The following is a 21039-nucleotide window of genomic DNA, read 5'->3' as shown; positions in this document are numbered from 1 at the left end:
TAGACTGTACAGAAAGTAAAAAAATTCCATAACTGTGGCACATTGTGTGATAACCAACAGCTATTAAAATGTATTCATCATGACATTGCGCCACTAATTCATTCAAACATACAGAATAAAACTCCATATGAAATATTGTTTTTGTACTTTAAAATGTGTCACACTTTTGATGCAAAAACACTCCTTTGAGGAAATAAAAATAAAAGCAAACAGTAAAAATGTACAGCTATATACAAAATGAAAAAACACATTTTAAATAAAAAATGTAGACAGTACACAGGACAGATGGTCTTCAAGACAGGAGCCATGTATAAATGGGAAACACACATTATTAAAAAACACAGGTTTTCATGTTGAGGAAGATTGATAGATAAAAGTCATTGAGGGGATGGCTTAGAGTGTATGAAGGAAATCCTTCACCTGCAAAACAGAGAAAAATGAGTTATTTGCAAGCACTATGCAATGGAGTCAGTTTAAGACTACATGAGCAAGGGAACATATGAGCATGGGAACAATTGAGAACTGTATTAAAGACTATAAAGCCTAAAAACAAACATGGCATGTACAGTATTTTAAATGCTTACCTGAGGAAAATGTATGCGTGCTCTAACACCAAGTCTTAACCCTAGCAAGTCTGGCTCAATTGGCTATTCATGAGGCAATGCTCATGCAAATATGCATTTGCTTTCGCACGCCAAACTATGCAGGGTCAAAAAACGAATACCGCAAAGCGGTCGCCCTTTGGAGGCAGGTGGAAGATGGCTTGCTCTGGTGGTGTGAGCCCTGGAGTGAGTTGTTTGCACCTGTCCTCCCCCCCCCCCTCTGGAGTGTTGTGTGTGAGCCAGCCCTGAGCTCTAAAGCTTGGGGTGACCCATGCTTCACTCCTTTCTCATGTGGTGCCCCCAAGTTAATGCGCATGTAGCAGAACGCAATGGACGTTAAGGTAAGTGCCTGTTTTTAATATTGGGAGGTTGGAGCAGACTGCTCCCCCCGGCGCTGGGCACCCTTTGGGGGGGGGGGGGGGGTGTTGCGCAGCTGCGGTTCCTAGGCGGTGAGAGTGCCTGGGACCCCGCGGTCCCCCGGTTGTATGGGGGCATTGGGAAGCCTCCCCGTGGCGCTCCTGGATAGTGCTAATGTGGCATGAACTAATTCCCGCAGGGCGACCGCTTTGCGGTATTCGTTTTTTTGACCCTGCATAGTTTGGCGTGCGAAAGCAAATGCATATTTGCATGAGCATTGCCTCATGAATAGCCAATTAAGCCAGACTTGCTAGGGTTAAAACTTGGTGTTAGAGCACGCATAAATTTTCCTCAGGCAAGCATGCATTTTAAATCACCTCTCCCTCCCCAAAAAAACCCCACCGATTTCCAGCGCTTAGCCCAGCCTTCTTAGACAGGCGCAGTGGTGCTTCCATGGAACTCTATCTTCGATAAGAGATCCCTACAGCGCTGTATATAAGGGGGTGGGGCTAAATGTGGAAGTCAGCGCATGAGGGGTCTTGGGAGAGTTAAAAACACAAAACAAACTGCACATCTCTACAACCAAAATCTGTTGACGGAAACTGGGCTTTAAAATTAGTGGGTGGGGGGGGGACCTCCCACCTCCAGCACCAATATGGGGATGAGCACCTTGTCCTGGAATTTATGTATTTATATAGCACCGACAACTTACACAGCGCTGTACAGAGTATATGTTGTGTTGTCTCTCAGAGGGGCTCACAATCTAATCCCTACCATAGTCGTATGTCTATGTATCCTGGAAACACCAGCCCTACCTAACCACTATCTTCATCACCCTCAGCACTTTGGCAAACATGTCTTTGCACTGCACTGGGGCTGCTGCATAAGCCACCAGCACAAGCTACATTTGGTGTGACAGGTGGTACTGCCTGGGCTTCCTTATCTACTGGCAGTCATTTCCTACCCTCATTTGCCTCCCCTCACTTTTACCCTTCCCTCCTCCCCACAGCCCCTTTACTGAAAGCATGCTGCATTACAAATGACACTAGGTGGCAGCAGTAACAATGGCTGCAGACAGTCGCTTCCCTATAGCTCCCGGCAAACTTCAGTGACACTTCTCTCTGCACTGTGATGACAGATGGCACGGCCCAGCTCAGACCAGCCTGTGGCCCGGCAGTGGGCCGCGGCCCGGGGACCCCTGGTCTAGGGCCAATTCAGAGGGAAGCCAATTAACTTATCTGTAGGTTTTTTGGGATGTGGGAGGAAACACACACACACGGAGAACATATAAACTCCTTGCAGATGTTGACCTGGCTGGAATTTGAACCAGGGACCCAGAGCCGCAAGGTGAGAGCGCTAACCACTACGCCACAGCGCCGCCCTTTGAGGAAGGGTGGGGGGGGGGGGGGTGACCCTCACTGATAAGAAATTCCAACTATAAGAACACTCTCCTAGCAGAAAATGGCTTCTGAGAGAAAGAAAGAGGTAAAAAGGTAAATTTCTAATCAGTGAGGGTCACACTGTAGTCACTTCCTGTCTGAGTCAGGACTGAGTCAGCCACTTGCATACCTGATATTTAACCCTTTCAGGCAGAGATAAAAAAATAATAAAAAAGGGAACACAGCATAGTTATTTGTGTGCTAGGCACTGTACATATACATGTCTATCTCATGTCACATCAGTTCGGGTATCCTTTTAACCATGCAGGCTGGTATAAATGAGGTCGGAGCCCCACAGTCAGTCTTACCCGCACTTGTGTCTGGGGTTTGTAATTAGTAAAATAGTATCTGGCTGCGCTCCCCTAGTCGTATGTAAGGTGCAACGATCCAGCCACCAGAGCACCAGGTGGCAAACAATTCAATTTGTATAGCAGAAGGATCAGCACACTCAGTAATACGTTGCAAAAAAAAAAAAAAAAAAAAAAAAAACCACAAAAAAAAAAACTTTAAGCTCTTTCAATACAAAAAATAAGTTTCCAAAAATGCACTTAGTGTACAAGGACCAGCTGCTTGCAGTAGATAGGCGCCAAAGACACCCAAAGTCCATAAAATTCCTGCTGGCCAACTTGCATAAAGAGTCCGTGAGTAGAGTCCAAGATCCACACTTCCCAGAAAAGACATTGGCCTAGTGCAAGTGTTTCGGACAGCAGCCCGTCTTCAAGCCAATAAATGTGCACTCGGCTGCTGCCCGAAACAGCATTGGGCCAGTGTCTGTCGCCATGCTTTGAGACATCTTTTCTGGGAAGTGTGGATCTTGGACTCTACTTCCTCTTATGCAAGTTGGCCAACAGGCATTCGATGGACTTTGGGTGCCTTTGGCGCCTATCTACTGCAAGCAGCTGGTCCTTGTTGTACACGAAGTGCATTTTTGGAAACTTTTTGTATAAAAAGTTTTGCAACATATTACTGAGTGTGCTGAACCTTCTGCTGTACAAATTGGGGTTTGTAATTAACCTCTTGACGACCAGCTAACGCTGATTGGCGTAAAATGGTCATCTGCGGGTTTCCATGGAAACGGCCGCTCGTTCGAGCGGCCTTTCCATGTCCGTTCACGGAGGGTGTCTCTGAACAGCCGGAGAGCCGCCGATCGCCGGCAAAATGTAAACACGCGGGGAAGAAATCCTCTGATTGGCCGGGGATCGCTGGCCTATGATAGGCTGAAGCCTATCCTTCAAGCGCAGCTCACAGGGGGAGGGAGAGGGACGGAGTGCAGAGAACGCTGCGGAGGGGGGCTTTGAAGAGCCCCCCCCCGCAAAGCGCAGCAAGCCGGTGGCGATCAGACCCCCCCCCCCCCCCCCCCCAGCAGGACATCCCCTAGTGGAGAAAAAAGGGGGTAAGTCTGATCGCCCTGGCATAATCCTGATCTGTGCTGCGGGCTGGAGAGCCCACGCAGCACAGATCAGACAGAAATCCACTGGTCGTCAAGTGGTTAAACATTCAGGCTGGGAACACACTAGGCGGTGCGTGAAAGGCTGCATTTTGCTGCATATGCGGTTTTGTCATAATGAAGAGCGTTTTGCATGCGTTCTACTGCATTTCGCACATATGAAGCGCTAGTGCGGTTTTGTATGAGTGTTGTGCACATTTTTTGAAATGTGGCTAGTATAAAAATATTTTCAATATCCTCTTTGGCTCATCATTAGGAAGTGGAAATACATCAAACTTGTTTTTTATATGCATAAAGAAAAAAGCTACACCTCTGCATCACCATTGACATACATTATGCGCGTTTTAGAAAATATGCAGCAAGTTCTGCATTTCGAAAATGCACATTGCAGAGCGCAAACAAATGCGGTTTTCTCATGCGCCCCATCGAGTTACGTAATGCGTGTTAATGCTAGAGGTTTACGCAACGCTACCGTTTCTGCCTGGTGTATTCTACCCTTAAACTCTATACTGGCAGGAAGTTCAGTAACTCGAGTCTTACTTTATCAAGTAGTGCTTCTTGTCTGATCTTGTCGTTTTTGAAGTCATCGTTGACATCCAAAACGAGGACTGGCGTTTGGCGAAGGGACTCAAAATCAAGTCTGTTTCAGGAAAAGAGAAGGTTAAAGTAAACAATTTACAAATCCACTGAGGAACACGGAAGAACTGAGTAAAAAAAAAACAAGTGACCATTAAACCCAACAACAAGCACAAGATGATCCTGTAGTCCCGTCTCAGAGGTGGGGTTTGGTTTCAGCCTCATAACTCATAGATTAGCCAATGTCAAACAAATCATTAAAGTCTATTTCCTCATGCAGTCTATGGACTGCGGTTCAGGTGGCCAACCTCAAATCCCGCAGCTTAAAATTTTAAGAATGGATTTGAAGTGGTCTAATAGCACCCCCCCCCCACACACACACACACACTTTTAGGCATTTTCGGCTTTCAGATTTAGAGTATTATTTAGTTGACTTAAGCAGCCAATTTAGAGGCTTGCAAGAGCTCCAGGTTGATTTATATTAGTACTTTTCCCCCTTTCATCTACTAGCTACTAAATAGTACTGCCGTCATGTGTATTTATGGTCACTTGTCACTAGGGGGCAGTGTGAGGCAATAGAGGAGTTCTGCTTTCAGATTCTGTATTTTATGTTCGCAGGATGAGATCAAAGCATTCCAGATATTTACAGCACAACAAATTATGCCAACTCAGGTCAAAAGCATTGCACTCATCTCTTACGAGATAACTATTGCAGCTGCTAAAAGTGTTACAATGTACCTGAACTCTTGCACAGGACAGAACAGAAATGCACCCTGTATGTATTTAGAGAGTTTAGCCTGTCTAATTCCTACTCATCTGTGACCAATAACAGCTGTAATTTGATCTCACAGCTGTAGCAGCTGGCTGCCTCAGCAGAGCAGCTAATAGGGAAACACAGGATGCTAACCCCATGTCTGCTTCCATGAAAGCAGGAAGTAGACACGCTGCAGATTTATATCAGTTATAAATCTGGGATCTGGCCGGCCAAAACACGACGTGGCCGTGCCTCTGCAGCCAATGTTAGAAATGAAATGATTCCCGTAAGATTCATGTATTTTCTGGCAGTCTTGCTGCGGCCAAATGTATCAAAAGTGAGTTTAATTAAAGTGGAATATAACCCTGCATTTCAACTTTGCTCTAAAACATTATTTACAGCATATTATATGCAAAAAGCATTTTTTTTTTTTTTTAACTAGTTAAAAGTTCCTGGAGAGATATGCAGAAGTTCAGATTGTTACATTCTATTTAGTTATATGTATCTATTGAGAAATGTTACACACTCTTTGGCTGTCCTCCAACTCAGTCAGAGAGATGAGTCACAATCAACACTGAGGGCCCTTTTCCACTAGAGCGATTGTGATTGCTGAATCGCAAATCGCTAGTGATTCGCTAGGGTTGTTACTTTATCATATAAATCATGAGAAGTATTTTCCACTACAGTGATTCGATTTGGAAATCGCTAATCGCAAATCGCAATCGCTTGCTGGAGCGATTTTTATAATGATAATGCAATGCAAATGAAAATCGCAAATCGCAATCGCATAACAGAATTAATGAAAAATCGCAATCGCAATCACTGGCGTTTGTGATTTGTGATTGCGATTGCTAGTGGAAAAGGGCCCTTAGATACATTTTGTTTACATAAATGTATCTATGTCAGCTTCGGATGCATCTGCAGAAATCTCCAGGAACTTTAAAGCTCTGTGTAACCCTTCCAATGCTGGTCTAGTAAAAAGAAAAGAATGCTGGTTGCATATAATATACTGTAGATAAGGTTTTAGAGCAAAGTTGAAATGCAGGGTTATATTCCGCTTTAAATGAAGCCGGCGGCAATGTAACAGATGAAGCTGTCGGCTTCGGCTCTCTCCAATACTGGCAGCCGGGGACATGCGTGCAAGCCCCGCCCCCCCAGAGTCGATCGTCGCGGCAGGGAATCGTGCCAGTCGTTCTTGCAGAGCAGGTGCTTGCAGAAGCAATGTCTGCAGCCTCCCCGCTCTGCTTGTTTCTTGTGACAAACGACTCGGAGACACGAGTGTCCCCCAGCTGCCCAGTATAGGAGAGAGGCGGGGGGAGGAGAGGAGGCAGAGCCAAAGCCGGCAGCTTCATCTGTTACATTGCCGCCAGTTTAATTCAATGAACTCACTTTTGATACATTTTGCCGCAGCGAGACGGCCAGAAAATACATGAATCTTACAGGAATCATTTCATTTCAAACATTGGCCGCACCAGCCGGCCAGATCCCGAAGGGGCCAGACATTGGGCTCTCGCCATACACATACATATATGCTATCAAAACAATCCCCTTAGGTCAGCTCTTGCAAGGGTTAATAGCAAACCTAAAATGTCAGTGATTACTGCGTCCCCATATACAACTTATTTCACAGGGAACAAACTAGAATGAGGGGGTCGTCAGTCCGGAGCAGTGCTTTTCAGCAGCTAGATTTGGGTGCAGCTGGCGCCCCCATAGACTGTGATAGAAATTACATCTATAGCGGCTCTCAGTGAGTAACGTCAGCGCCGTCAGAAGACGGAGATGAAGATTTTTTTAAAGACACAATAATTTGGCCTCCAGCTGGAGGGCAAATTATCTCATAATTATATCAAATTATATCATTACCCACTATCCATGGTGGCCTGGAGGGAGAATAGTAATTGTCAGCCATATACCGGCTGTATCCTGCACCCAAGTCTACCGGCACAGATTTCAAATGTATGCTGTCATTCTTATGGCAAAACTGGTCTTTAAAGTGCAATTAAACTCTCTAAACTAAAATTTAATATTCATAGGTACATAAAACATTTGAAAGCATTCCCTGCATGTAAAAATATATTTCCAAGTTTTTATATTTACAAGTTTGTAATGCTCTGCTAAACTAGCAAATGTAATAAATGCTGGCCAGGATAAGCTCCTGCCTTATTTTTTCACTCTGCTCCCCTCCTTCCTCTGGGTGGTAAGACACATTGCCATGGCAACTACTGAGTTACTTCAGTGGAAGGGAGGGTAGGCAGAGTGAGGAGACCAGGCAGATAGCTTCTAGCTACCAATTATTAATTTGCAGTTTTGTACCACTTTCTGTATCGAAAGTAAAAGTTTTTACATACAGGGAATGCTTTCAAATGTTCTTTTGTGTACATAAGAGAAGGCACTTCAATTTTAGGAAATGTAAACCAGCTTTTAGTAACTACTGTTATTTCTATGGTATACCCACTTCTAGTACTATCGCCAGGCCTTTTTTTTTTTTTTTTTTAAATCTGCTGCCCACCCAAGAATTCTGATACCAGGCTGCTGTGTCTTCCTCTATATCTGAAGCTGCACATCAGCAATGGAGAGCAGTCTCCAGAGTGAGAGTGGAGGTCTGATTTTGGGAGTAGAGGCACATGGGTAGGCGGCAGCCAAAGAGGGTGGAAGAATGCAAAAGAGGAACTCCATGCACTCTTCTCAGTATGCTTTGCTCCACTGTATGCAGCTTTTTTTTTTGTCAATTAAAAAAGGTGTAAAATTTACTTACTGCATTGATCGGTCATAAAGCCACTTCTCGTGTCTAACATGCAAGCTTTCCAAGTACTCCAGCGCAATTCCTTGCTCCTCTTCCCGACCGCGAGAATGTAACCTGGTCATACATTTCTGTGAAGGGGAGAGAAAGGAAATCGTGTCATTTGGTTATACAGCAGGGTTCCTAGTATTTGGAGAGGATGGCCTGATGCCAGATACATGTGCTTGCCGCTTACTTGAGCAACCCGGCCTAAGAAGCACAAACTACCCCCCCAATACTTACAGAGTCTCCAGTGAGCAGCCTTCCTGCAGCACCTAGCGGGCTCCTACTGGCTTTCCAGCTTTCCAAATGCACGGAAACTGCTAGGCGACAGGTCAACTTGCGTGCTGCAGGAAGGCTGCTCAATGTCGCTGGAGGCTCGGTAAATATTTGAAGAACTTCAAAACCCGGGAAAAACAAAGTCCCTGCTATCCCTCAGGTATGCTGCTAAGTTGAGACTTCCAGGATAACCAGGAATTTGCTGTATATGGGGGTGGCTATTTTGCTTATTATATATATGCAGGCTCACCTTCCTGTCCAGCAAAGCCGCATGGTAATTCTGTATTTAAAGTAGCCCCATTTCTACTTCTTACATGCGATAGAAAAGCAGACCTAAAGTCTGTATGCCACTACCTAATGTACTCTGAAATCTCCCCAGGTCCCAGTCTGTGCCCACTTCCATCTGAAGCCACACCCACTGTTGGCAGATTTATAGTCTGCAGAGCTTCCTCCGATATCCATGTTCTATATAATCCTGCTTGCCAGTGCTGTGCTAACACACCCCTCAGACGGTTTTCTTCAGCCCCCTATGTTATCACTGTCGTGTGACAGATGCAGATTTATGGCTGCAGGCAATCAAGTCCTTCTGCACTAGTCTCAGCACAGAAGGGCTTGGTTATCTGTCACTTACAGACAGCATTTACAATCTGACAGGTTTTAAACCAGATCATTTCCTCATGGGAGTTCTCAGCATTTCCTTTAATCTTTACAAATAGTCATCCCTGAAAAGAATCTTTACAAAGATGCAGACCGGCCTTCCTACTTGCCTGCACAGTATTTTGGCAGTTGGACTGAGCAACTTCCATTCAGGACACACCCCTGAGAATCCCATGAGGAGGAGATGTGCTTGTCCAAAATATGTCATATTTTTACAATCTACTGCAAGTAACAACGACATAGAAAAAATGCACTACTGTACATTATTTTCCTCTGGAACAAAATTACACTATACATTTAAAAATGTTTAGGTCCTTTAAAGTGGGTCCGAGATGAACTTTTACACATTGCATAATTGGGTTCCTTTCCTATTGTTTATAGGGCATTCCTCAAGCCAAATACTTTGTTTTTCTTTTAATACTCCAATTCCCTATAAACTAAACAAGCCAAGCCCACAGGTTCAGAGAGCCTTGGCAGTAGCAAGGACTTATGGGAGCTCAGTCTGGGCAGGAGGAGGTGTTACTAACCAGAGATTTCAGAGGCAGAGGGGGGGGGGGGGGGGGGGTTTGCTCAAGATACAGATAAGCCTACCTCTGTGTAATGTTCACAAACATGGCTGCTAGGCCTGAACGATTTTAGGAAAAGATTGAATTGCACGATTTCTGCCAGAAATTGCGATTTCGATTCACGATTTTCTTCAAAATCAAGCTTTAGTACTAAATTTACAATGTACAGTAACATTTGCAAAAATGCATTGTCAGAAAATGACATCATACTATCTAATTGATAGTATGATGTATCATTAGATTGTAAGCTCGCAAGGGCAGGGTCATCCTCCTAATGTTTACTGTTTTTGTAATAATATTTGTGCTGCTTGGAACTCTGCTGTATATTTGTTAGTTGTATCTATGTTCCCCTTGTCTTATTGTGCTTTGTAAAGCGCTGCGGAATATGTTGGCGCTATATAAATAAAAAATAATAATAATAATAATGATGTCATTTTCTATCATTTTTGTAAATGTTACTGCAGTAACATTGTGAAGCTGTTATTAATCCTAGCCAATAAAAATTGTGCCTAGTTTCAGGCTTGATGACTGGCTGAACAGTGGCTGACAGGCCAGTGCTGAGTCTCAGAGACCTTAGGCTAAATTTCACACCAGGACGTTGCGTTAGAGGGGGCGTTAAGGTCGCATAACGTCCCCCTAACGGAACGCCTGGTGGTGCTAGATCTAGACGTCAGAGTGAACCGCGTTGTGCAGCTCACTCTGGCGTCAGTGATGCGCACTCTTGTGCGCATGCGGCATCACGTGGTCCCGCCGGCCAATCGCCGCACAGAGCGGCTGCTCCAGGAAGTAAACACTGCACGTCATAACGTGCAGTGCATATTAATTAGCCATGTGCCTGGCCGCTCTCCGCTCCTCCCCAACATTTCTGAGCATGTGCAAGCAGTCTAACGTCCAAAGTACTGCATGCAGTACGTTGTCTTGTGACGCAGCGTTACAATGTAACGCAACGTCCGCACTGTGAACAGCCCCATTGATTTTTCATTACTGTGCGGTGGGCTGCGTTACAGGCTGCTCTAACGTGCGCCTGTAACGTCCTACTGTGAAACCAGCCTTAAGGAAGGACTCTAATCCTAGTAGCCTAGCTGATTAAGTAGTGTACTAACAGTGTGGTGCAGGGGCGTAGCTAGAAACCATGGGGCCCCATAGCAAAATTTTGGTTGGGCCCCCCCAAAAAATTAAGCACTTCGCCCCCTTTCACCCACCCCAGCTCTACATAGCCAGTATGCCTTCCCCTTAGCCCCACCTCAACTGTTGGTAGTACTCAAATCAAAGTAGCCAGATGTAACATTCCCTTCCCATCCCCAAGCACAGTACGCGGATGGAGCATTAGCTCCCTTTTCCACTAGCCGCTTAAATAATCTGTTTGCTGGCGTTTTGCAGAGGACAATCGGCAATGAAATTAATGAACAGTAAATGGTGATCCAGTCTCACTAAGTAAATATAAGCAGGGTGTTTAAGTTTTGTTGCAATAAAGCAGAGGAGTAGGTGAGATAACTATGGAAAAGATCAGAGTGGAGGAGAAAACAGCCCATTTAATTACCTGGAGAGCAGTTTGAAAGTAAGGCCAGGACAAGACAGGCATCACCACTTCAGAGGAATGCATCAGAGTTATAATTGATTTACAGCTTGGTTTACAGCCCAACGCTGCTAAACAGCTCTGTTTCTGAAGTCTATGGGATCCCCGGCAGCTTTACAGATGATTAGGGCAGCTGATTACAGCTGACTAGTAATCTCCTAACCCCTTACTCCAGAGCTGGAGCTGTACTGTCCTGTGTGATGTCGCCGCAGATCAGTAGGTCTGTGTGCGCACTGGGAAACGCATCAGGTTAGGAGGCAGAGAAGCCAGAACTCCAGCAAGTTGGTAGATGAGAGTCAGGGGGAGACAGATTACAGGACCTAAGCAACAGTAAACTGCATTGGAAGCTGGGACAGGCAGACCGTCTGCCCGCCTTCCGTACTATTGAAGACGCAAAAATGTAACTTGGGGAGTGGAGCAGCTTAGCTAGTGAAACAACTAAACTGCCGACAGACCTGGAGGCTCACAGAGAAGAGGTCTCCGATGATTAAGTGGAGCATGACATGAGGTGCATGAGACACTGATACTACAGAAGGCACCGGAGGAAGCGGATCACATGACAAAAGAAAATCCGCTCTGAGCATCAGGGAGCCCGCAGCGTAGGCGGAGCTGTACAGAGTAGGCACAGCTTCTGCCAATCACTGCATCTTCATGATATGACGGTGGTGGTAGGCGGAGCCGCACGGACAAGCACAGCTGGTGCCTGGAAAACCGTAGGTACTGACGATCCCTGTATCGTCTTTGCAGGAATCGCGGTTACGGTTTAAAACCGCCGAACCGTTCAGCCCTAATGGCTGCTCTCATTGTATCACAGGAAGAAAGAAAATCATTCTATTAAAGCGGCTTGCAGCTAGATTTGCTGTGTAAACTATCTAAACTTTAGATAAGATATATAGACAAGTTACTTGTTATAGTTAGTTTTTCCATCTTGGATCTGCTTTAAGGAGCCAAAAGCATATCAAAATTACGTCATCACGGCTTACAAATATGAAATAAGTAACTGCTTAACATTTGTACTTTAGGGATTGGTAGAGGTCAATAAATGAAAGTCAAATTTGCAAAGGGACCTCCTACAGATTTTTTGCCTTTTAGTACCTCCCCCCCCCCCCCCCTTCCTTTATCCACACATGGTGTATATGGTGGTAAATTAAGCAGAAATTTATCTTATAAGAAAATAAATTTAACTATAGAGGTTAAATGAGGACAGAACTAGCATTCTGGTGGCAGTTTCACTATACCTATACAAACAATTGAATAGAGATGGCAAAGATTGCATTTAGCATCTTGGACACAAGGTGTCACTGCTGAGCTCCATCCCTGCTCATTACTAGCTGTTCAACATTACAGGAATTTTTTTTTTCTCTTCTTTTGGAAGAAGCACCAGTCACCCAGATTAAAAAGGATATGGAGGCTGCCATATTTATTTCCTTTTAAACACCTGGTGGCCCTACAGATCTATTTGGCTGCAGTAGTGTCTGAATCACACCAGAAACAAGCATGCAGCTAATCTTGTCAGATCTGACAATGTCAGAAACACCTGATCTGCTGCATGCTTGTTCAGGGTCTGTGGCTTAATGTATTAGAAGCAGAGGATCAGCGGGATAGCAAGGCATCTGGTATTGCTTAGCAGGAAATAAATATGGCAGCCTCCATATACCTCCCACTACAGTTGTCCTGTGAGAGCTCCTCCATGGGACTTTGAGGATTTTATGAACAAAAATAAAACGAGGCAAAATGATGGGATGTACGGACTGGACACCTTAAAGCGGAATATTATTTCTTTGCTAAAAAAAAAAAAAAAAAAAAAAAATTATATATATATTCAATGCACATAAATGTGGACCCATCCAAAGTTTAGTTTGTTACTTTGTGTTTACTTAATTGTATCAAGTGAGGAATGCAACACATTGACTGTGGAGAAGCTCCTGGACACAGACAGACACTCAAAGCATTTCTGTCTTCAATACATAATGAATAAAACAAGCAATGAATAAATTTTTGCTTTCAAAGCAAAAACTGAACTTTTTGGCAATGAATAATAATACTTATGCACAAAAGCAAATATAACCGTATGGCATATAAAAAGTAGGAAAACATGTTTTTGTTTATTATGTCAGGGTTTTATACCGCTTTAGGCTGCCTTCACAGTGGGACGTTACAGGTGCACGTTACAGGTGCACGTTACAGCAGCCTGTAACGCAGCCCAACTCACAGCACTGAAAAATCAATGGGCTGTTCAGTGCCCACGTTGCATTGGAGTATAACGCTGCACGGTAAATGAAAGTGCAGCATGCTGTGCGTTATACTCGTATGTGGCTGCGTTTGGATGTTTGCACATGCTCAGTACTTTTTAATTTTATTTGCCGCATGCGCCGTTTTCGTCCGATAGTATGCATCAAGAGGCTCTATATATCGTCCAACTTCAAAGCTCACATGCGTTGCGTTTAGGGCACGTTATGCGACCTTAACGCCGCATCTAACGCAACGTCTTAGTGGGAAAGAGCCCTAAATGTTAATGTGACTTATGACTTTTTTTTTTTTTTTGGAACAAAAACACAGAAATTCCAAGTTTACCTCTGGTGATGCCCGAAGATAAATAATACCATCTAGTTCAATTTCCATCTGAAACTGATTTAGAAGCCAGGTATGCCAGTCTTGATAAATCGCCCATTCTGTTTCACTAATGCTCCCATCTTCAGACAAGCTTGATGCAAAAACATACCTAGACAGATAGCGCAAATATTTAGTATAAAAATGTAATACAAAAAAAAAAAAAAAAAAAAAAAAAAGGTTTCTATTACCTGTCACTATACACCGATCGTTCAAAAAACTGCACAGGGTGCTCTGCTTCTTGCAGTTTTGGCGAGATTGGCTTTAGTTGTGCCCTGACACGGCTCAGGCAGGCGTAGGTTTGGAAGGTGTACGCCCATCTAGTGGGTTTGTCATACAGCATCTGTAGGAGGTTTCCTCCATTCTTCTGAGACGTTGACAGTTCCTGCAAACAAGTTTTGTTTTTTTTAAAAGGATTAATATATAATACATTCACACAAATGACCTGTGAAAAGAGGACTAAGCAGTTTTATATTTTACTGTGGCAACAATGGAGTACAGGTAGTTCCTAACCTGTATTTGAACACTGTGCCATCTCCATCCTTTGTACCTCCCCTTTGGGCCTCTAAGGGCCTGTTTCCACTACATGCAGAAAAACTGACTCCAATAAATGCCTATGGGAAAATCTGCATCAGAAAAATCACGTTTAGGCTGGTTTCACAGTGGGACGTTACAGGCGCACGTTAGTGCAGCCTGTAACGCAGCCCACCACACAGCAATGAAAAATCAATGGGCTGTTCACAGTGCCCACGTTGCGTTACACAGTAACGCTGCGCCATAAGTCAACGTACTGCATGCAGTACTTTGTAAGCGGCAGAGCCGCGTTAGACTGCTTGCACATGCTCAGTAACATTGGGGAGGAGCTGAGAGCGGCCAGGCACATGGCTAATTAATATTCACTGCACTCAGTGACGTGCAGTGTTTACTTCCTGGAGCGGCCGCTCTGTGCGGCGATTGGCCGGCGGGACCACGTGATGCCGCATGCGTCCAAGAGTGCACATCACAGCATCACGGACGCCAGAGTGAGCTGCACAACGCGGCTCACTGACGTCCAAAGCAGGGAGCACCAGGCGTTGTGTTAGGGGCACGTTATGCGACCATAACGTCCCCTAAAAACGCAACGTCCTGGTGTAAAACCAGCCTTAGTGGAAACAGGCCCATAGGCATTCATTGGAGTCAGTTTTTCTGCATACATTCTGCGTGTAGTGGAAACAGGCCCTAATGCTACATACACACTTGAGATATAAGTCTTTGGAAAAGGCAAGATGAACTCATCAGATAAAAAAAAAAAAAAAAAAATTGCAAGATGCTGTACACCTGCAAAATGCATTCATATTCTATGATATATGCAGATCCTCACACACCTTGTTTAACAGACTTCATCTGCATATCTGAAGATCCATCCTGGTGGATCGGATCTGCAGATTAATGTGTATTTAACAAGGTGTGTATGAGGATCTGTAGATATAGACTATGAATGCATTTTTCAGGAAATGATCTTTTGAATGTGTACAGCATCTTTTTGTGCAGCATTTTGCTAAGTTTTTATCTGATGAGGAGTTCAGCTCCATAGAAAAGACTGTAGGTATGGCTCTCATACTACATGGAAGGGGGTAAAATTGGTCTGTGATCTTGCCTTTTCCAGACATTTATCTCAAGTGTGTATGTAGCATTAGTGTCCTCAGTGCCACCTGTTCCCCCAGCCTTGCTTATCTCCCCTTCCAGATGGAATCCATCACTGTGCATCTATCCACTCAGCCTCCTGTGCCTTTTAGTGCCAGCCTTCAAGAATCAAAGGTTTGCCCAATCAAAAAAGTTAATGTTTATTTAGAACTCTTGATAAAATGACATCAGTACAAAACTGGTCTGCAAAATAATGACGCACACGCGTTTCGACCTCTCAAATCACTGCAGAGTCTGACGTGATTTTAGAAAGAAGGGTTGAAACGCCTGTGCGTCATCTTGCAGACCCGTTTTGTACTGATGTCATTTTATCAAAACAGTCATAAATAAATGAACTTTTAGATGGTGCGGACCTTTGATGATTCTAGAAGATTCCCTCTGCAACTGAAATGAAGACAAACAGAGGCATGCAGAGCCCCACATTTAGCCCCCGTGGGGCTCTGCATGCCTCTGCTCATCTTCATTTCAGTTGCAGCCTATGAGCGCTGTCATTTGTTTGAAGAAAGGTGTATACCCTTTTATGATTAGCAGCACTAGGAACAAAATTATGTTTTTATCATTAGTCTAGCGGTAGGTCTTCCCCGCAAGGACCCGACATCGCTGTGGGGGAAGTCTAGTAGGGAACAATATGCGCGCATATTTATACTAAAGCTAATGCCCTCCTTTGAATGCAAGTAGTGTAATTTTGTCCACATTGTGGAGCTCTGCACATCTACTGCAGGTAGTCAATTCGGGTGAAGCCTTTGGAAGCGCTGCCAATGTCTCCTGCTGTACAAAACTAACGTAAGTATACTTATGGCTAGCTGCATCCAGTTGCTTCAATTTGCATTTAAATTTTATATTAGGGAATAGTACATAATTTGCATTCAAGGCATGTATTTAGCCCTGTGGGGCTCTGCATGCCTCTGTTGGTCTTCATTTCAGTTGCAGCCTATAAGCGCTGTCAAGAGCTTTTGCCACATTTCATTGGCTTCTGATTAACCATGTCTGGTATTTAGATACATGTGATGTGTACTTGGCTTTTGTATATACACACACACACCATAGCTTGAGAAAGGAGCTCATGCTACGAAACGTCACTTATTGTGCTGTGATGTCTAACTTGAAAAGAGAGCAATAATACTAACCTGGATGGTGCCAGTCTTCTGCTTCAATTGATCGAACAATCATGTGTGCTGCCCGATTTACCTGACACATCCCAACTGCTATCCTGAGAAGTGCTACACTATCGCTTTCTATGTCAGCAGCTTCCGTGTATCAGACAAAACAATTGGTTTCGGACATAGGGCAAAAACTAGAAGCCGCCGTAGCAGTAATGTTATACTGTGTGGGGCGGGGGAGGGTAATTAAGGCTTCCAGCGATCGATTACATCTTCCACTGAGTTGCTGTGACTCGGTGAGGTAAATGTATTTTATGCCGCCAGGGATCTGAGCAGCAGCAACAGGGTGAGCTGTCATTTGGCTCACCCTGCGCCCAGCTCACATAAACATATGCACATAAGGTGATGGTTACATTGTCGATTTTAGAACCAACACTCCTGGGTTCTGCAATTACCTACAGCAACCCCCCCACAACGAGCAATTTAATTACAGCGCAGGTAGATTTGACCGCAGATGTAATAGGAATTACAGCTGTAGCAGCACACTAATTCCAGCGCTGTCAGAAGACGGAGCTGAAGTTACTTTTAAAACACAATAATTCGGCCTCCAGCAATAGCAGGAAGACAAATTAATTCATTCCCCACCATCCATGGTGGCCTGGAGGGGAAATAGTATTTAGTGCGGCCGGGACTTGTGCAGCAGCAGGATCAGCCCTATACCGGCTGTATCCTGCGCCCAAGTCTCCCGGCGCCGATTTTATATGCATCCCCCACCAACCCCCAGTGCTGAAAGTTAAACATAGTAATGTTACCTGATGCTCATCCTCCGTAGTCTGAACGTTACACCACTTGGCGATTGGTTCAGGGACAACCTCCCACTCATCGTTTGCTTGCTCCAGACATTTGACAAACGTAGACTTGCCAGCAGCTATTCAGTTCAAACAAACACATGGGGAGAAAAAAAAAAAAAAGAAAAAGTGTCAACACTTCAGTCAAACTGGTGCAGCCCTACAACTTGTTAATGACAGCCCTGTTACAGGAGTGGAGCAAGACTAATGTGTTCTAATGACAGCGTGTAGCTGTAGCTCTTCGGATTGCAAAACCTGCAGAACAGGGGGAAGTAGTTAGCAAGCAGAGCGCTAGTTTGTCTTCAGAAATCTGCATCTGAGCCATCAGCACACATTGCTGGCACTAACAATCAGTTTTACTTCCACCCCAGTCATAAGCTCCTCTAACATAATGCACTAATCCCCTTTATGTAGAGCAATCCCTCCCCCCTCTACACCCCCAGCCAACACACACTCTCCTCCCCTACCCCTCCCAGTGTGTCACACACACACACACACACACACACACACTTTTCCCTCCATGTCCTAGCAAATCCCTGAACAAGCATGCAGCAGATCAGACGTTTGACATTGTCAGATCTGACTGCATTAGCTGCATGCTGGTTTCTGGTGTTTCAGGATTGCAGCAGGGAGTGGCAGAAACAGCACAGAGGGGCCCAGGAGAACATAAGGAATAGAATGGTATGCTTTTTATTGTAAGAATTTTACAGTACAGATTCTCTTTAAATGGAGTCTGGAGCCTTGAACGCTGTTTGCTGGACGTAAATTTTGTTTATGCCAATTTTTTTTTGTTTTGTTTAAGAATTGTTCCCACATGTAGAAAACATGCGGAAGATTTTTAGTAAATGTGAAAAAAAAAAATGCTGAAATGATCACTGCCAGTAAGAGTAGGTTCACACTTGGTCCGTAAACATATCCGTAACACGTTTTCCGGCCGTTTTAACAAGCCACAGATACCTAGGTTAAAAATAGCAGCCCTCTTCGCTCAAATTAAAAACCGATCCGTCTGTGTTCAGGGGAATCAGTGTTCAAAACCTGAACGGACCTTCCGGATTTTCACGGACCCCAGATACATGGAAGGGTAGTGAAAATGAAGGGAAAAACTGATCCCCCCTCCACACAGGCAGATTTGGACACAGAAACTGATCCGTTTCTGTGTCGCAGCCGTGGGGTAAAGCAGGGAGGACGGGGGTGGCAGCGGTCAGCCACCCCCTCCCGCTGCGTGCCACAAAACTTGATCAAATGTATAGCCGTGGCGAGCGGGGAGCTTACCTCTTCCTTCTTCCTTTGCTCGCCGCGTCACTGCCTGCAATGCTGCCTTCCAAAGTATAGAGGGCGGCATTGCAGGCAGTGTCGCGGCAAGCGGAGGAAGTGGAGAGAAGGCAGGCTCCCCACCGCTATACATTATAACAAGTTTTGCGGCATGTAGCTGTAGCGGGGACAGGGGACCCAGGTGAGGGGGGGGTGGGGACATCCCCCCTCCCCGCCCTGCCTGCTATACCCCTCCAGCATGGTGGCCGCCTCTCCCCCCCATGTATGCTACAAATGCATTTCTGGAAAAATGGATCCGATCCTGAATGGACCAGTGTGGACCTAGCCTAATAGAGCGGTAGAAAATCTCTTACAGCATGTGTGATTGTGAATAGAGCTCTGAGATTTTTTGACAGATATCTTGCCAGCCTGTCCGATTTTCCGTTCACTTCCACAGAAAAATCAATCGGACAAGAAATCTTCCAGAAAGTGTGTGTGTGTGTGTGTGTGACCATGTGCCAGACAAGTCAAGTCGGTAACAATACATTTAAAAATAAGTTGAAAAACCGTGCAGCGGCATGACCAAATACAGCATGCTCCAACTAATTACATTTTGAGGGCAGATTTCGGCCCGAGGCCGAAGCTCCAGGATTTTAAACGCGATTCTTGAGTATGAGATGGAGCTTAACACTTGTGCGTTGCTATTACGCATCCCTCTACCAGTCCTTACACAGCTACAGCGATTTAATGTGTTGTCTGAAAATCTAGTATCCAAACAAGGGGTCCACACACAGTCTTAGTGAAGCAAGACATGATCACATTCCAAAAACAATCATATGCCCATGGTACATTCACATCGGTATAACGTGCAACATGCATTGCCCTTATTGGGCAACATGCACATAACAATGGCAGTAAATCACACTTCTAATGCCTGGTACACATCATGCAATTTCCCATCAGATTTCAGGTCCAATCCGATCAATTTTTCGATCACTTCTGTACAAACAATCAGAAATCAGATTGGACCTGTCTAAAAGTATTATTCTGAAAAAAAAAAAATTATGTGAAATTGTATGGCGTGTACAGGTGCCCATACATATAACGATGACAGCCATATTTGACCAAGAGACAAATCTCTTTCTGTCCAAACCTGACTAAAGACAGATGTCAGCTCTAGGGAGAACAGCACCAAGGGTTTCATCACGCATCCCAATATCTCTTGCCATTACCACCGTGCAACCGATCAACCATAACAGCTCAACATCTTGCAGCATGGCCAGTTGATACATGAGACCGATTTCTGCCCAAAATTAGTCACATAATCAATCAGGCATGCTCTTGTCAGCACAGATTTTCATCCAATTCAATATAATCAAACGAGAGTTGATTGGCCACCAAGTCGAGAGATACATGGCCAGGCATTACATACTTTATTCTCTGGTTGAACTCCAGGAATGTAGGTCTTGTTTCCAAACTATGTATGATAGTTTTTTGGCACCCTTGTGATCCTATCACAACCTGCATACAGCGAAAGGCGATTTAACTTAAAAAAAAAAAAAAAGTTGCTTATGTAGACTGCTAACATAATTACAAGCAGAAGCATGCCGTTTGCACTAACACGTGACATGCAGTGCTAGAATATTTTCTATTCCAGAAACTGAAGCAGTTTCCAAGCACATTGTCCATAGCTACACTTTTCACTGAAGGTGAGAAGAAAGACCTGAATGAAGCCTCGCTCACTTACCGATATTCCCTTCAATTGAGATCTTCTTGTACCTCTTCTGGAAGCTGTCATCGAAGACGGGACTGTAGCACATTCTCTTGGGCGGAGTGGCCATGTCAGGGTAGGCTGGGCAGCAGAGCTCACACTCACTCGCCGGGGTAGAACAGGCAGAAAAAACGCGCTCTTTACTGTCTCCCGCACTTTACATATTCAGTTATCGCGCCTAGCTTGACGCGTAGCCAATCAGCGCGAGGAGGAGCTCTCAGCCAATAGGAACGCGAGGTTTACAGCGCCAACTTCTAGCAGCGGAGAGAGAGGCGGATAGGGTGGGGGCGTGGCGGGATAGAATGTCGCAAGAGTTGCGTCACGTACAAGTTGTTGGATGTGCCTGACTGCTTCCTTCAAGACTACGTCTTTTCTTTTTCCTGTGTTTTTTTTAATATACCTAAATATATCTTCTTTTCTTACTCCCAGTGAAAGCTAGGTAAAGGCTTTCAATTACTTTTGATCTGAGAGATGTTTTATTATTGGTGTAGGAGGGTTGATGTGGCCAATGGCCATTCACTTACTTAATTTTCTCAGCAGATTTGATCATTATGATCGAATGTGTCAATGCTGCAAACTAATTGGCGCATTGCAATTTTGATCTGTTTAAATGAAATGAGCAGGCTAGAAAAATCTTGCTTGGAGGTTCAGTTCCCCCTTGGCTGTGCAAAGTGTTGGCAGCAGGGCACATACAATAAAGTCCCCAAGTGATGAGCTTAGGCAAACTGAAGTCTCAAATAACTG

The 21039-nt window shown here is 44.6% G+C and overlaps 1 protein-coding gene across 1 annotated transcript; it reads right to left on the bottom strand.

Annotated features, from left to right (window-relative positions):
* Nucleotides 1-231: 231 nt before the first annotated feature.
* Nucleotides 232-20489, bottom strand: LOC137564348 (deoxycytidine kinase 2-like). The gene is made up of 7 exons (XM_068278122.1): nucleotides 20272-20489; nucleotides 17238-17353; nucleotides 13834-14027; nucleotides 13607-13754; nucleotides 7931-8046; nucleotides 4386-4485; nucleotides 232-420 (listed from the first exon to the last, which is right to left on the bottom strand). The coding sequence occupies exons 1-7, from the start codon at nucleotides 20363-20365 to the stop codon at nucleotides 394-396; spliced, it is 795 nt and encodes a 264-aa protein (XP_068134223.1). The 5' UTR covers nucleotides 20366-20489; the 3' UTR covers nucleotides 232-393.
* Between the last annotated feature and the right edge of the window lie 550 nt (nucleotides 20490-21039).

Source organism: Hyperolius riggenbachi, chromosome 3 (assembly GCF_040937935.1).
Source record: "Hyperolius riggenbachi isolate aHypRig1 chromosome 3, aHypRig1.pri, whole genome shotgun sequence".
Lineage (NCBI taxonomy): Eukaryota > Metazoa > Chordata > Amphibia > Anura > Hyperoliidae > Hyperolius > Hyperolius riggenbachi.
This window is presented reverse-complemented; position numbering and strand designations above follow the sequence as displayed.

Bases quoted from the DNA above. Each gene is read 5' to 3' on its own strand.
- LOC137564348 (XM_068278122.1), bottom strand. From the start codon at position 20,365: ATGGCCACTCCGCCCAAGAGAATGTGCTACAGTCCCGTCTTCGATGAC. The intron at 13,755-13,833 runs GTAATAGAAACC...CTATCTGTCTAG, and splicing joins CGATCGGTGTATAGTGACAG to GTATGTTTTTGCATCAAGCT. The intron at 4,486-7,930 runs GTAAGTAAATTT...TTCCTGAAACAG, and splicing joins CTTTATGACCGATCAATGCA to ACTTGATTTTGAGTCCCTTC.